The 17118-nt window shown below is 41.2% G+C and overlaps 1 protein-coding gene across 1 annotated transcript in view; it reads left to right on the top strand.

The window, feature by feature from the left end:
* The window catches only part of CLCN6 (chloride voltage-gated channel 6), a 1280196-nt gene extending 1265160 nt beyond the window's left edge, over positions 1 to 15036 (top strand). The window contains exon 23 of the mRNA XM_044075232.1: positions 13303 to 15036. Coding sequence (XP_043931167.1) covers positions 13303 to 13383 — 81 coding nt within the window. The 3' untranslated portion in view covers positions 13384 to 15036. The remainder of the gene's footprint in view (positions 1 to 13302) is intronic.
* Positions 15037 to 17118: the final 2082 nt, after the last annotated feature.

Genomic DNA, 17118 nt, shown 5'->3' with positions numbered 1-17118 from the left:
TTCCTAAGATTAGTTAAAATTGGAGAGACATATGGTAGAGTGGAGAGCAAATGGGTTTGTGCTAATGTCATTTTGGCCATTTTGGTCAAGAACCTTTTGTGCCTGAGTTTCTTATGGACTTTTTTATTGTTAGGGAAATATGTAAGTCAAATTTTAGGTTATTGTCTATTTCCACTCCAAGAAACTTTTGTATGGATTGTTGGGGAGATGACAGCATTCCCTTTGTCTATTGTGTTAAATGGTGGGTATGAGATAGATGTCTTGTTAGGTTGGAAGAGTAATAATTTAGTTTCTTTGAGTTCAGGATTAGATGGGCATTGGTTAACCATGTTTCAACAGAAGTGAAAGATTCCTGTGTTTGAGAATGAAGGGTTGATAGAGAAGTGGCAGCACAGATAAGTGTTGAATCATCTGCATACTGTATTATAGAACCATGTGGAGTAGCTGTGTGTAGATTAATTAGTAAAGAGGGAGAAAAGGAGAGGGCCTAAGGTAGATCCTTGGGGTACACTAATGGATAAAGGAATGCGTGGAGATAGGTCACCTTGCCATAGGACAGATTGTTGATGGTCAGATAAATAGTTATGAAACCATGCTGTGGCAGATGGTGAGAAGGATAGTTCAGTTAGTACATCTATTAGTTTGGAATGAGAGACCATATCAAATGCTTTTGATAGGTCTAGAATGATGGCAGATACAAAGTTGTTATTCCTGTGACGGTTTACAGTGTTAGTGAAGGATAACCGATCTGTAGTGATACTATGTGATGGGCGAAATCCATGCTGAGTGTTTGAGAGAAGGTTATTTGTTACTAAGAATTTCATGACTTGGAGATAAATACACCTTTCGAGTAACTTAGAAAGAGGTGAAAGAATAGCAATTGGATGATAGTCTGTCAGTTCTGTGGAAGGTCCCCCTTTATGAAGTGGGATTACATGGGAAATTTTTCACAGTTGATGGACCTTGTTTTTGAGAATGGATCTATTTATAAGGCTTGATACTGGGAAGGCTATAGATTCAGCTGCAGTTTTGATGTATTCACTGGGTATGTTGTCTATGGCAAGTGGTAGTAGGTTTTAATTTCTGTAGTAGTTTTTTTATAGTGGCTGTAGGAACTGGGGAGAAAAAGAACGAGGCATTGCTAGTTGTAGACTTGGCTGGTTTGGTATCAGGAGTAGGAGTTTGCTGTTTGGAAAGCGCAGTTATAGATTCAGTAAAATGTTTGTTAAAAATGGTAGATTTTCCTGGGTGAAGGATTGATTTTATAGCAAGCCAGAGTTTTTCAGGGTTTTTTTGGTATGTGTTTTGAATGTTGTGATAGAAATTTATTTTATCCTGTTTTATTTGTTTTTTGCCTTATTTCTAAAGTTTCTGATACTTTTGTTTAGAAACAACTGTGTTAGTCTTACGCCATAGTTCTCAGGCTTTATCTCTAGTTTTCAGAAGGGCCCTAGTGTCTCTGCTTAGCCAGGGGACATAGTTTGATTTTACTCTGATGGTTCTAATAGGGGCATGTGCATTTAATGTAGCTAAAAATAATTTATTAAAGTGATTCACTGCGTCATCTAGATCAAGGTATTTGAGTGGAGTCCAATTACAACTTTGTAGGTCAGCTAGGAAGTTGTCAAGATTAAAGTTATGTTTTTTTTTTCTAAGTTTAAACATAGTAGGTTTTGGTGGGAATATGTGTTGTCGTATAAGAAATGTGGGTAGGTGGTCGCGCAGACCATCAAGAAGGCAACCTGACTGCAATAAGCGAAAGGAGTTACTTAGTAATAGCCAGTGGTAAGACTGATTGTTTTTTACTAGCTTTTTATCTATTTGGCAGGTTCTTGAATAGTTTGTGTAAAACTGTACAAGATTATGTGATGGATGGGGCGATCTGTATCACATGCAAGCAAGTCTAAATTAAAATCACCCAGTATGTCTCCTGACTAAGGGTACTACTTGCCCAGTGCAATAGATGTTCTATAGTTGGGGCATTATTTCCAGGTGGGATATAGCAGCCAATTATATTGTGTTTTTCTTGAATTTATAGTTATTGTGGTATAGATGATTTCTGCACTGTCAAGTTGTGGGGTTTTGCAGTCAAGGAAAGTTAAAGTGAGATGGTCTTCTCTTTTGTTGAGTCTATCCATGCTTCTGTTTGGTGCCTGTTTTGTTGTTCATCTAGCTGTATTTCCTTTTGTCCCTTGCTGCAAATGTATTACTTGCTGGTATTTGGTTTCCAACACTGTTAGTTAATTTCTTAGTATTCCCTTAGTTTACCTTACCTATGTTGTCTACTGCATTATCCCTGTCCCTCAGAAAGCCTCCCTGATTTTTTGGCATTTGCTGCTGTCATCACCTCTCTCTGCCCTGTATTCATGTCTTCCTTCTTAACTCCCTAGTCTTGCTTTACCCTTTTGATTTTCCCGTCATTTCATCTGACACTCTTTATGTTATGCTATCTCATTCCATTCCTAGCAAAGAATGCATACCATTCCATATGCTTTGTGTACCTTTACATTGTCCCATTTTCAGTACTTTTTGCTTTTGCCCTCCTCTCTCTTCCGTTCTGTGACTTGGAATCACATACATCTTATTCCTTCATTCCTTTGCACTTCTGTTTTGCTCAGTAAATTCATGTTTTACCCTTTACCCCTGTTATTTTCCTTGTTTGCTTTTGCTTGCTTCACTTAACTAGTGGTCTGGTATCATTCCCGTTTCACATATCCTCACTGTAGTTAATTTCATGCCCTGCTCCTACTCACTGAGTGCTTCTTTTGTTCCTTTCTGTGTTCTGCTGCCTTTGTTATTTGAGATGTTTACTGAGTGGCCAATGCATCTGCGGTGGTGGTGCTGCGGTAGCGTTGTTGCCTCACAGTAAGACGTCCTGTTCGATTCTCAGCTAAAGCGTCTTCTGTGTGGAGACATGCGTGAATGGGCGTACCTTCGTTGAAGGCTGTGCGTCAGAGCTGGCAACTCAGTATGTAAAAATCTACTGTCAATCATTAACGGACCGGAGTTCCGCTGTGGCGACCCCTAACCGGGAAAAAGCCAAAAGACACAACAACAACTGAGTGGCCAATGCATCTCTTCCTGAGACCACTTTTGCCCTTCCCCCCTTTTACAACACATACTGAAATCCCTCCTGTAGCACCATTAGACTTCCGTGTTTAGAACACTGTTTACATTCATGAACCAGTATCATTGTAATGTCTTAAAATTCTTCCAGTATCAAATAAAAAGTCACTTCTGAAAACTAAAGGTAATGTTATAAATTAAAATGTCATCATAAAAAACACAAATTTGATTTTAAACAACTTCACAGTGATTTTTTGCCCGAAGTGCCTGTCACTGCTTACAAATTTTAGCTTAGGTGAGTCTTTTCCAATTCGATCTAGCCTCTTATTCATTGTTTGTGCCCGGGCAACAGTTTGCACTGTCAGTTTTCAGTGTTTCTTAATTCTGCAATTTGCACAATCCCACTCCCCCATTTTTTCTGCCATTTCACTGCTATCCCTTTAAATGGCAAAAACCTGAGCATCCAAGTGCTCCGGATTATGCGGAACGCTCCGCATTTAACGACGAGTGAAGCCACTGTTCCGCACTGAACAGCTGTGGCTCCGCTACACGCATTATGATTGGTTTGTGTACCGCAATTACTGCCATTCGGCATTGCGGTATACAAACCAATGCATATCTCTCTGCTGCCTGTCCACATTACACAGTGTTGGCTGTGCACTACAGATTTTTATTGGCTCGTACACAGCATTTACAGCCAATCGCAAATGCGGTATATGAGCCAATCAAGTAACGAGTCTCAGGAGTACGGGATCCAATGATGCTGGCCACAGATCTTTGTGAGCAAAGTAACTCTAGCTGTGTTCACATGATTGTATTGTGTGAGATATTTATTTACGTCTTTCTGCTTTCATCTTACTATGCATTGCTTAGTGAGATGAAAGCAGAAAGATGTAAATAAATGCAAGATATCGTTTTTTTTTTTTTTTTTTTTTTTTTACAATAAATACATTATAACTTTTTGTAGAAGTCACTGTAGTGTCAAACTGACAGGTAATGAAACGGCAAGCTCACTTGAGGCTTAGGTAACTTAAGCAGCAGCCTAGCTCTTTCATAGCGTACAATATATACGTTGAGTTGCAGGATTTCATTACAATGTTTGTTTTTTTTTTTATAATACAGCGTGCTTCTTTGGTCACTTGTTTTTAGGTCTGGGGAAGTAGACGTCTTAGTAAAGATACTCCAGGAGCGGAGTTCAGGCGCTATTATCGATATTGGAATAGAAATAATACTGTGACACTGGATGGGAAAATATGTTCGTTTTCAGTAAATAAAGATAAGATGCAAGGGTGTAGCTAGGCATACTCACTGTACTGAGTTTTTCTAGACATCTCTCAGAAACTTTATAACAACGATACAGAATGTTAAGAAATGTCTAAACTAGTGTTTATTGTATAAAGCTTTACATAACATGCTTATGTTATATAAGAATGCGCCAAGATAATGGTGTGCCCCTTTCTGAGTGTATACGGGCAACACTGTCAAGGTTGAGTACATCTTTTTAAATGATGTGTGAATGGTGGGAGGAGCCGTATGAGGTATGGATGCAAAATATAAATTTCTGGTTACATGTCTAGACGCCATACTCTTACATTTAAAAATGTCCATGGGTTTACTGTGACCAATAAAACAGTTAGGAAGTGAATAATTGAATTAGCAGATGTGTACAAAGGGCAGAGCTTGAAAGAGTGTTAATCAGGTCACCTGGCAGACAAATGTAAGCAGTTCTTCTGAATTTTCAAACCCCTGTCAACATCAGTGAATGAACAGAATGCAGTGGCAGGGCTAGCCACTTGATGTGTAAAATATGGCTGTAAGTGATTTGATCATGTTGACCGTCACCATACGGGCATGGGTATGTGCCAGTGATAAGTGGAGAGAGGACCCGGCCTACTCTGACTTACACCATGGACTCATCCTAACAGTGGGTGGGGTGTATGTGCCCCTATTGGCCAGTGTATGCTGTCCATAAACCCCAGTGGTGTGTGTCCAGTTGCCCAGCAAGATAGGAACTGGGAATTTTTAAGCTAGGCTGTTCAGTGGTATCTTGGCAGACTAGAATAGCAGATTATAAAATAAAGGTTTCGGATCTGAGAAGTGTCTTATTGAATTTTACAGATGTTCTACCATGCTCCATGGCAATGGCACGTTCGCACAGTGTGAAAATAGGGTGTTCCACATTTTGACCATTTGTCACACATTGTTAGAGTCTGTGTTCCACATTGGCCTCTTAAGAGGTTGAGACCTATGGCAAGAACAGTACCTAGCATGGCTAGTTGTCTAAGTCCTCTGTTAACTTGCTCTCTCTCCTGTTTTTTTCCATACTGTTTCATTCTTATTTGTTTATCAGTCCAGTCAATAGCAGGGCATGAATGGGCACTTGCGCAGTCCACCAGGCTTTTATGTTTCCTCCACATAGTTGAACTGTAGTCCCTTCCTTGTGTAAGCTTAATTACATTGCCCTTCTAGTGCCTTCCAACCGTGGTCCGTCTGTTTCTTTTGTAAGAGTTTGCTATGACTCTTTTGCCAAATCCGATCCTATTAAGCTTGCTGGCATCTTTGTCTTTGCTGCACTGTGCTGATCTGATGTCCCTGAGCCCATACTCTTTTATCTTTAGATCAAAGTTTCCTTTCACTGGGTCACCTTTATCTCCATATTGCTAAATTTCCTCAATTTAGGAGCTCTCCTTTGCTTGTTTGTTCATCCAGTTTGCTGCAGTTGCTCCAAGATGGCTCTGTTTTATCTTTGTTATTGACACACTTTTCCCCACTGCCTATCAAGCATCATTCCCCTCCCAACGGGTCATTCAATTCACTTTACATCACTGGGGGAAAGTCAACTGAGAGGGGCCATCACGCAGATAGCCATCAAACTGGTTAATGATTTTTCTTCCGATTGTCTGTGAGGGGATGTGCAATGGGCTGACCTTGGTAGTGGTCCCCTCACTTCACCAAAGAGCTTTTCCTTCGTATAGCTCCCCCTCCAAATCATGGAAGGTGGTTTCTCCAGTCTCTGCCAAGGGAAATCTCTACCTTCTCATGTACTTCTGAGTGTGTGCAATCCCACACCAGAGGAGCCATGTAGAGAAGGGGAAGAGTGAAGGGGGAGGGGCACCACTAATTGAACCCAGGTCGCTTGAGGTCTAGTCAAGGCTCCATTCTTCTGCACCACTAAGATAGGCATTTTTTTTTATTGCTGGGGGACGCAGCTTCAGCCTGTGGTACATCTAAGGGTTTTCCTTTGTGGGAGGTTTAGAACGCTTCCATGTTCTACATTTCATTGCTTTGTTTTTTTTCTTGAGTTCTCTCTCCATTTGAAGCAGATCCCAGGCCTCTTTTGAACTTAGGAATTTGACTTGGAACTCTGCTACATTTGTTTGCAGTTTTGCATGTAATTGTAATTTGGAATGTACACCTCTCTTTCTTCATTTATCCTTGTTTCTTTGCTCTCTGGCCGATCAGCTTTATTTTCTCTGTTGTCTTTAATGTCCAGTGTTCTTCGTGTTTCACTGTTGCAGTCAAAACATTTGGTTATCCCTGCCTAGTTAGCCCTCAGTCAGCCCGAATACCAGAGGCTTAGTATTTCTGTGTCAGTTGCTATCGCTTTAGGACTGACATCAGGTTGTCAGTAGTATAAAGTAAGGCAGCCGATGCCATTACATCAGTCTTTCTTGCCGAGGAGACCGAAGCAGAAGCAGTTTGCATGAGTGCCGGTCGGCCGCTACCTGAGTTTTCATTTTCCAGATTGAAGTTGAAATCTTCTAAAGCTAAGTACCCTGTTGGGGATCCTTTTTTCTTGCTCTAACCGATGTCAGAAAAAATTAACAATTGTCTTGCCAATGGAAAGCAAATACCACACTGAGACTTTCATTCTTACTGCGTCACTTGCTTAGGCCCAGACCAGACTTCCCCCGCTGTGGCTTTTGTGCTTTGTTCAACGCCAGAACTACATGTCATCGGGCCCTTATTGTAGCTAGATATTTTTGCTCTCAGTCCTTGATTTCCAATAAGGCTTCAGTAAGCCATCCGACAACAGATCTTCTGAAAAAAAATGAAAGGATAAAGACAGAGACAGACCACACAAGTCCAAACCTACCAACGACGCTTCCGTTAAGCTAGTTGTCAGTTCACTGGTCCTCTTCGCAGCCCCTGATGCCTGCTTGTGTGGATTCGCAGGCTGCTACCAAGACCCTTTCGGAGTGTGATATGCCACAAAACTCTTCATCGACTAAGGATCCTGCGGTTGTCTCTAAATTGGATGGGTCCGGAGTCGCTGAGCAGGCACCGGCTTCTGAGGAAGTACTTCGCACTACCGATTCTCGACACAAACTGACGACTTCTTTCACTTCTACTGTTCTTTCGAAACCTACCGTGTTTCTAAGGCCCAGGGTACGAACCACACCCAAGAAACCGACGACTCCATCTCAGGCACCTGCTTCCTTGCCTCAGTCTCAAATGCTTAAAATGGCGGAAGACTTTATAATGCTGATCTGGGAAAGCCAAGCTACCCCTTCCAAAAGAAAAAGAGATTTGTCCCCAGTAGTTTTATCTGAACAGGAGTCCGATGACTGATGCCTCTGAATATGAAGACATGCAGTCCCCCTCTATGCTTATGAGGATTCTGATGCAGAGGAATCCATTCCTTCAGCCTCTCCACCCGAGGATGTTTCCTTTGGGGAAACCCTTCATACTTTAAGGGAGCATTTCCAATGGGACAGTTAAGACTACCCTCAGTCTAAAAAGAGACTCAGGGAATTTTTAGATCTTCCACAGCACAGAGCCTTGGCCATTCTTCTTGTCCCGGATGTTGTGGATGATGTTTTTATAGAATCTAGTTTAACTCCTGACACCCTACCTCATGCTCCCAGGAAACCTGACAGGTATTAGAGTCCCTGAGTCTCACAAATATCTTTTCAAAAATCCTACTGCTGACCCTGAGGTTATCTCCCAAGGGACTAAAGGAATTAAAGCAACTTCTGCTAAGAATCCCACCCCCTCAGATAGGGATTCCCGAGCATTAGACAGGTGGGGTAAAAAAGTAATACACCTCTGCTACTCTTGCTATTAGAGCACTAAATTGTCAGTCCCATATGCTAGAATTCCAGCAGCATACCATGGAACTCCTCAAACAAAAAATATCATCTTTTCCTCTTTGTGCAGAAAATAGAGTTACAATAGTTAATGCATTCTGCAAGTCAAGTAACCAAGCACACCTTACACTGTGGTTTTGATACCCTAGAAGCATCTTGCAGGGCAGCAGTCACTGGTTCTGTTCTTAGAAGGCATGCTTTGCTTAAGGAACAGCCCTTGCAAGACCATGTCAAATCTAAACTATTGGATGCACCCTTGCACAAAGACAACTTATTTGGCACCAAGGCAGAGAAGGTCTTAAAAAACATGGAAGAAAAAGCTAAATCTATGCAGACAGTTAAGGATTTCCTGCAGGACCAGCCAACCAGGTTCAGTAGGCATTGCTCTTCCAAGCACTGGTCCTTTCCTGCCCCCTCCAGGTCAGTTCAGCCCAGACCCCGAGGAAGCAGACCCCCCCCCCCCCAGACAACAGCCGCAGGGAATGCAGAGATCAAAGCAATGGAGTACCTCCACTTCTAAACCAGGGAGTGCAATGCCACGCCAGGACTGGTACCCAGTGCTGTGCAGCCTGTCACCTCTGCCACCATGGCATCTCCCTCAGGTACCAACACTCCTGACCCAGAGGGAAGGAGAATTCATGCATCCCCAATTGCAGACCCTCAATTTGGCAGCCTGGCTTTTTCCCTGACCACTGTACAAGCTGCCAGTCTCAGTAAACAGGTTCTAGATGTTATACATGAGGCCAGACGCCCTAGCACTAGAAAATCTTATGCTGACAAATGGAAAAGGTTCTGCACCTGGATCCAGGCTAAGGGAGCCGATACGGCACAGCCCTCCCTACCTCTCATCCTGGATTACCTAGCTGACCTACTACACAGTGGTCTGTCCTTTTCCTCTATTAAAATTCATTCCTCTGCTATCTCTGCTCATTTCAGCACTGAGCAACCTCTTTTCTCACATCCTCTCATCAAGCAGTTCCTAAGAGGGGCTAGCAACTTGAGGCCACCCAGAAGAGCACCTACCCCAGCTTGGGACCTAAACTTTGTGTTATAAAAGCTCACCCTGCCCCCCCTTTGAACCAGCAGCTTCAGCATAGTTGAAGTTTCTCTCATGAAAGACAGCCTTGCTTCTGGCCATCCTTATGGCTGTAGAGCCCTTCATCATTTTCCTTGCTGACAGGGTCTCCCTCAGGACTAACCCATCCTTCATGTCAAAAGTGGTGTCCAGTGTGGCTCTCAACCAATCCATTAATTTGCCCGCATTTTTCCCTAACCCTCAAAACAAGGGGAAAAGGATACTGCACTCTCTAGATGTGCACAGACAGCTCAGAGTCTATCTAGACAGGACTAAATCATTTAGAAAAACTGATCAATTGTTAGTCAGCTTTGCTGCAAGGGCAGAGGCAAAGCCATATCTAAACAAACCATTTCCAAGTGGATAGCACACTGCAATCATTTCTGCTACAAGCAACACGGGAAACTTCCCCCTAAGGGGGTCAGGACTCACTCTACCAGAGCAATCTCCACCTCTGCAGCTTTCCTCAGAGGAGACCTCACCAGGGACATCCTGGAGGCTGTAACATGGACATCTGTTCATACCTTCACCAAGCATTACCGCCTGCCTATCGTCTTCAAATCCAGGGCAGGCTTTGCCACTGCAGTCTTGCAGGGCATTCTTGCCAGCCCGTAGTCTTCTTGACTGCCTCCACCCTTTTCTTCAGCTTTGGAAATCAACCCAAATGTGATGACTGCAACAGTGAAACATGAAGAACATTGTACAGTTGTGTACACTTACTATAATGTAAATGTTTGAGTGTATTCACTGTTGCAGTCCTGGTTTGCCTCCCTCCATCCCCCTTTTTCCCCCTCTCTCTCTCTCTCTTTCCTTACAAGGAGCTGTTTTGTTATTTACTTTCTACTGGTGGGGTTCTTCCACCATATCCTGGCTCCCACTTGGGGGCTCCTGACAGGGCAAGAAAAACTGATGTAATGGCGTTGGCTGCTTTACTTTATACTACTGATGACCTGACATCAGTCCTGAAGCGACAGCATCCGACACAGAAAAACTAAGCCTCTGGTATTCAGGCCGACTGAGGACTACCCAGGCAGGGATAACCCAAATGTGATGACTGCAACAGTGAATACACTCGAACAGCTACATTTATGGTAAGTGTACACAACTATACTTTCTTTGTAGAGTGGTAGTTTATCTTGCACTGTACAAGCCTTAGTTGTGTTGTATCCCTTTGCATTTTCTAATGCCTGTTTTAATCTGTCCACTTCTAGATGCAGATTTTTCAGCAAGTTTATCTGCTTTGTAGCTAGGCTTAGAGAAAAAAAAATTCAGTTAGATCCTCTTCTGGGTTTTTCTCACTCATCCATGTGATCCTTGGGTTTTCCTGCAAATCTGTTTCAAATTTCAGTTTTTCCATGTCTAGAATATTTAGTCTGTCCATACACTATACCTCTTTGTCTTTTCTTTTTCTTTTTTTTATTCCTTTTTATTTTTTTCTTCTTCAAGTGATGTACCTGTCATTTATGAGCATATCTAAGTGCATCTTTGTTATTTCATACTTGTTAAATGTGGCATGAAATGTTTTATATCTCAATTGCATCTCTGTGCAATGTTGTACTGCACCATTTAATGTCTCTTGAAGTATTATATTTAATGAAACCGAGTTATGACTGAAAAGGGTCAGTAGACCAACTCACCTATCCAGTTAACAAATAAATGGGTCTGTTATTTCTCTTAGGAAATATGTGCCTCTAGAAACCTTTCTCACTATCTGAATCAGTCTTCCTAACTCCTCAAACCGATTTCTTTTTCCTGCTCTCTTGTTCATTCTCTTTTGCCAGACTGATTTACTGTCTTATTTATCTCTTGTCCATAGGTTCATAGATTAGTACTAGGCTAACTGCCCTTGTGGATCATTTTAAGCCTAGCAAATTACCCCATGGGAGAATCAAACCCTGCACCTTGTATCTGCAGGGTAAACACCCTAACCATTATGCTAACTTCCCACCCTGCACACTTTCTCTTTAACTTTCAGCCTTTCATTCTCTAAATGGTACTGGAGCTTAGAGTTAAGCAGATGTCTTCATCTGGCTTCTCCCAGAAGCCAGTAGGTTGAACATTTACCAGTCAGACCTTTGAAACAAAGCTCTGCTATGAGAGATGATGAAGGTGCAAGTCCAGTGTGCTATAAATTGTTAGAGATGACCTACATAACCTCTTTTGTGATGCTAAACAATTGCTGAGATTTTATCTGAGTAACCAGTTGACCAGGGTGTAGTTTGGATGAACATTTCTTTATGACAGTGATAGCAAGAGACTTTGTCTACATTTAGCTGATGGTGCCTTTGTGAGGAGTGGTTTGAGGATTTGACTTTGGGATGCAGTTTTTCTGTAGAAAAAGGCAGTGGTGCTCCTTGAATGATACAGCTCCTCCGAGACGTTCCGCATCTTTACTCACCTTTGAAGACCTCCTCTTCCTCTTTTGTACTTGAACATTGTGGCTGATGATTTGTCCTTCTCCATATGAACCATCTGGTTTGGGAACTCTGAGGTCACCTTTGTGATCATTGGATCTTCAAGCTATAGGCTCTTATCTCTAAGGAACCCAACTTGGTCTTTCACAAAGATCAAGTGTCACTGAGGACTAGCTAGCATTTCCACCCACAGGTGGCATTGAACCCAAAACCAACATGGCTAGGGAGTCATACTTGCTCTTCATTAAGGATGAGATTAACCTCAGAATAAATTCTTCCTACATGACTAAGTTGTTATCAGGTTTGGCACTGAACCTGACTATTCACCTTCTAGTATTTTGCCCTTTACACATAAGGCAATATCAGAGTTGGCACTGACCTAAGCCGTACACCTACTTGTACTTTGCTGTAACCCTTAGAACAGAGGGAAATCATACTGCAGTTTGCTGGATGTGCCGATCCACTAATTTACTACCAGTGCAGAATTAAGTGGCAACACAGTCAAGCTAATTCTTTGTGCATTTCTTGTCAGGTAAAAAGGTTGACCAGCCTTCCAACAAATCATGTCAGTATGGCTGTCAAACTGTCTCACATTCTGCTCCAAGAACAAAGGGAGACCTGTGTGTGTGTTTGGGGGAGGGGAAGGTCATATCCCACTCTACTAAGCCAACATCTTTCACCAAAATGTCCCTTCACATGACATCTGTGAGGCAACTATCTGGATAACCATACACACCTGCTCCAGGTATTCGTGGGTGGATATCCAGTCCTTGAGCAGAGTTTTGCAGCTACTCTCATGGGGCGCATGCCTTGAGCAGTTTTTTCCCCCTGTGGATAGATGACTGTGTAACTAATCCTCCCATGGATAAAGATTCTGCTGCAACAGTGATCCCTGTGAGAGACGAGGAACGGTTGTGTGAGTATACTTGTTGTAACAGTAGGTGTTTGAGTATAGAAATCATTAGTGCAGTACAGGTATCCCTGCTGCTTCCTCCATCAGTCAAGGCCACCTTTACTATTGATAGTCCTCTGGTAGGAATAAGACATGTGCTACCTGTATAATAAAAGCAAAGGAGGACAGTGGCAGCATCCCTTTATCTCCTTCCATGTCATTATTTATGAAAGTAGTCAGCAGGTAAACAGAAGAGACTAGAATCCTCCCTTAGATAGTGCGTACGTAGTCCTTTCCAGGGCTTACACCTAGGACCTCCAAAGATTATTTGTAAGTCATTGAAGGTGTTGTTCATTGAAGACTGGGGCTGTAGTTTGCCTGTAAGCAGCATACTGTCTTGTCAGAAAAGAAAATGGGAAATGAATCAGGACACTTTCCCCTTTGACTTCTGTTGTGGAAAAGGGAGAAATTCACCTGCCCCACAATGACATCCAAAGAACTCTGGAAGTCAGACAAGAAGGGTAAGTGTTTGATTGCAGTCATCTCCCATAGGTAAGGACTTTTATAGTAGCAGTGGTTCCCAAACCCGAACATCTACTGTTACAGTGAGTATCCTTACATAACTGTATTTCATGTTTGGGTGTAATAACCTTTTAATTGACAAAATGTTTATCTGCCTAGTGTGATAGAATTTCATCTGGAACTTAATGCCATTTTGAATATCTGCATCTGTTTACAGTGTTTTTTTTTTTTTTTACATTTCAGATCGTGGGAATCATTACTCGGCACAATCTTACACATGAATTTCTACACGCACAGCTGCGACAACACTATAGGACCATGTAATTGTTCAGCTAATACTGTGACCTGGCTCTGCAGTTAAGACAGCATTATAGATGAGGCCCCAAGACACATAGAAATTTGCTGATTATTTAAAAGCGGAAAGAGATTTGAATGTGAAGACTTGATTTTTTTCGTGAAAACTGAGCTATTAAGATCACAGTCTTGTTTTGAAAGAACTGAACAAAGGGGTTGTATACAAAGACCCATCTCTGGTGAACTAGTTGAGTTACCTCAAACTTCTGAGAGGTGTAATTTTGTATGAGCCCAGCATTTAATTTAGTTTGCTCATCATTTAACTGAAACATTCCATCAGCTGCTTGCAGCTGACACAGTTGCCAAAGGGACAGTGTAAAATCCAGTAGAAGCTCTGTATGTCTCAGAAAGATGGAGGTTTTTTTGTGTATTTTTTATGCAAAACTGCATTTTTTGCAGAAAAGAGAGGAAAACGGATTTGGTGGTAAACTGTCCCATTTAAATGTTATGCATGGTACAAGCTGGATGGTTATTGTTTAAGTTGCATGACACAAGTCAACTGACTAGTAACGGCAGACTCTCACTAGCCTCTTAATTTGCAATTTTGGGATCAAAAACTGGATTCATGTTTGCTATACGTTTTGGTTCTGTTTGTGTTGCAAGCTGCAGTTAGGACAAGTACAATTTGAGACCAAGAACAGCTATGCTTACAGAGAGGGCAGATGATGGCCTTACCTGATTATGAAAACACTTTTTTCCTGATAATATTGCTATTTTATGTCTCCCTTACCACAAGGGATTCTGATGCTGCGTCTGAATGTTTATTTTAGTCTTTGCGGTCTACAGAGAAAGATGGCTAGTGAGGTACCACCCTTTTGTACAGAGGGGCTGTAATTTGGAATACATGATAGTGTAGTGGCCTGTGCTGCTGAGCTAATGCAGGAAATTATCTCTTTGCAGCACTCGTTACTGTGCATGTTTATTTTAAATGAACACCAAAACACACACCTTGCAGAACATCATGGAGGAATATAGTGTGTATCGCACCCAGCTGTTCCTTCATTAAAAGCAATGAGTGCTAAATTTGGCTGTTAAGATGCCCACTCTTCAGTGGCCCTTAGATATATTAGTAAGTCCTCAGACTACAATATAGCGAGTAACAGTTTATCTCTGCAGCAGCTGTGGAACATCTGCAGTGGAGCAGCTTCTGCCTCATGAACTGGACCATAATGATGGAGCACTGCAGTGGATGGAGGTGTTTCTTTTTTGGAGTCCAGTAAATGGATAGCAGGTGCATAATTGCAATGAGATAGTAATAGGAAGTGCTTCCATAGCCTGTTTAGCAGTCTGCTAACTACATCGGTAAGTTGATGGCAGTTCACTGGGTTACATTAGCAGGTAGTGGGATTTTTGAATGATAGCTTTGTTTAAACTGTGAGTGAACACTAGTGTGAAATAGTGGATGTACCATGACTGGGGTGGGAACTCAATATCCAGCTAAAAGAGAGTGCCAGCATACTTCACAAACTCCGCATACAAGCAGAGTCTCCTAAAAAGCAACAATAAAGTATTGACTTTTTAAGTAAGTATTAAGTAAAATTAAGTATTGCCTTTGTGTAATGGTAAGGAAACTTTTGCAGGCTTAGTTCCATTATGTAGTTTTATACTCTATTTTATATATATATATATATATATATATATATATATATATATATATATATATATGTATATATATATATATATATATATATATATTTACACACACATGTATATAACAGTAGTGGTAAATAAGAGGGTTAAAATAGCCCTTTGCCTTCTTCATGACAGTTGGACATACAAATTGCAGTCGTGCAGCCAGACTGTGAAGGAGTTCCAGTTGTGTATTTGGGAAGGCACTGAGCAGGAGCTGCATAACATCTGATGGTAATTGATCATTGTAATGAAATAAAAACATGCTTAATGAGATTCTCTCACTGAAGATATGTTAATACTTAAGAGTTTAGGCATACTTAAAAATAACTTTCCCAACCAAAAATGTTTTTAAAAATAAGATTGTCATGCCAATTGCATGACTTGAAGTGCTTATGCTTTGACGTGAATATCCTCAAGCAACACAATCTATTGTGTTTATATTAATTTGTACATTTTCGATGTCATACACTTATTTCCCCTCTGCCTTAAGATTTAGGTGGTAGGGAGCATTGAGGGGAGGACCAGCCTTGCTTAAATATGAAATCGGTTCATAGGTGTTTACTAGGCTAAAGTCCACAAGGGCTTTTTTAAACTTAATCATGCATCCCAAATCTCTGACAGGTTCTGATACCCTTGATAAGTGTAAGCATGGGCCTGGGAGATGAACCATTTACAGGTTACCTGTGTCCATTTGAGACTTAGGTGCCAAACCAGGGATGAATTTCTGCTTTCCCATCCAATTGTCCAAGTTGCACTTGAATTAGGTTAGGGAGGAACACTGCTTCACATGGATGGAGAGCCTGTTTCATAGACAGGGTAGTCTCTGGGATACATACCTATCTCTCCAGTAGGTCCTATTTATATCACAGGCAAGGTTTAAGTCTTTAGAATGGGTAATTATGGTGCTGTTTGTTTTGTGGATATGGAGGAGGTCCGTCAGAGTGGGGTCTGACAATGCTCTGTATGCCAGGCATAGCTCTCCTCTCAAAAGCTTGTAGAGACAGAATACAGGGATAGGGCTTTGAGGCAGTCTGCATAGGACATCATAGGACATTTTACTTATGCCCTGTATTCATTTACTGAGGAGCCTCTGTGGATGTTCCAGTTGTTAGATATGTCTGGTTAGGTACATACCAAAGGGGGTTAATTAGCAGTAAATTTATTTTGTGTATATCAGTTGCTTCTGCAACATGTAAACATAACCTAAACAATCTGTCATTGGGAGTTTTATCTCCATTACCAGTAGGACTTGGTACATAAAACATTTCAGTGTTACCCGTTCTACACGGGTCTGTTTCAGAATGTGATTTACCATAAGTCAACACTGAAATGATCAAATCAGAAATTGAAATGTTCAAAATCCCAGGGGACTGTAACATCAAAACTCAGTATATGTAAAGTAGAGTTTGACCTGTCTTTGCGTAGAACAGGAACTGACCAGAGAACATGGGGGATGTTGGCCACAGTGTACTTGGAACCAGTGGTACAGTGTCCATGATTTGACTGCAAAACCCTTTACCACACAGCTGTCCACACTAACAAATCTTGTTAAACTGAAGTAATACTAATACTGCTCCACAGGAAAATAGTTTTGGCACTTTTGTTCATTTTATATTGAACTTCATAAGAAACTGAATACAAACTGAATAAAAGCCACATAATTATTTAAATACAAAAGGAAATGACATCAAACTTTTAAAACATCCAATGACGTGGTTTAAAAATACACACCTTCATTTAACTTCTGTTAAGATTAAAGAGACAGTTGAGACAAATGCAGCTTCATAAAATCTTGTATTTTAACAGACTTTCAACACTAATAGTCTCATTAATACCTGGTGGAAAATCCACTCTAATAAACACTTGCGACTTTAACTCCTGTTTTTCCAAACAGTCGTTAAATGAATCAACAGATAACTTAAGGTCCATTTTTTTCTAACACTAAAAATTAAAATTTCCTGAAATCAGTATAATTCAAGCTATGCTTTGCCAGAGCATTGTTAGTATCACGTTTCCTTTTGGCTAACAAGAGTTCTTTAATTTTGTTGGGCAGTTATCTAATAGTTTCCCTAT

This window comes from Protopterus annectens, chromosome 1.part1 (genome assembly GCF_019279795.1).
Source record: "Protopterus annectens isolate FY-2018-M chromosome 1.part1, PAN1.0, whole genome shotgun sequence".
Taxonomy (NCBI): Eukaryota; Metazoa; Chordata; order Ceratodontiformes; family Protopteridae; genus Protopterus; species Protopterus annectens.
The sequence above is the reverse complement of the archived record's forward strand: the minus strand, read 5'-3'. Positions and strand labels throughout refer to the sequence as shown.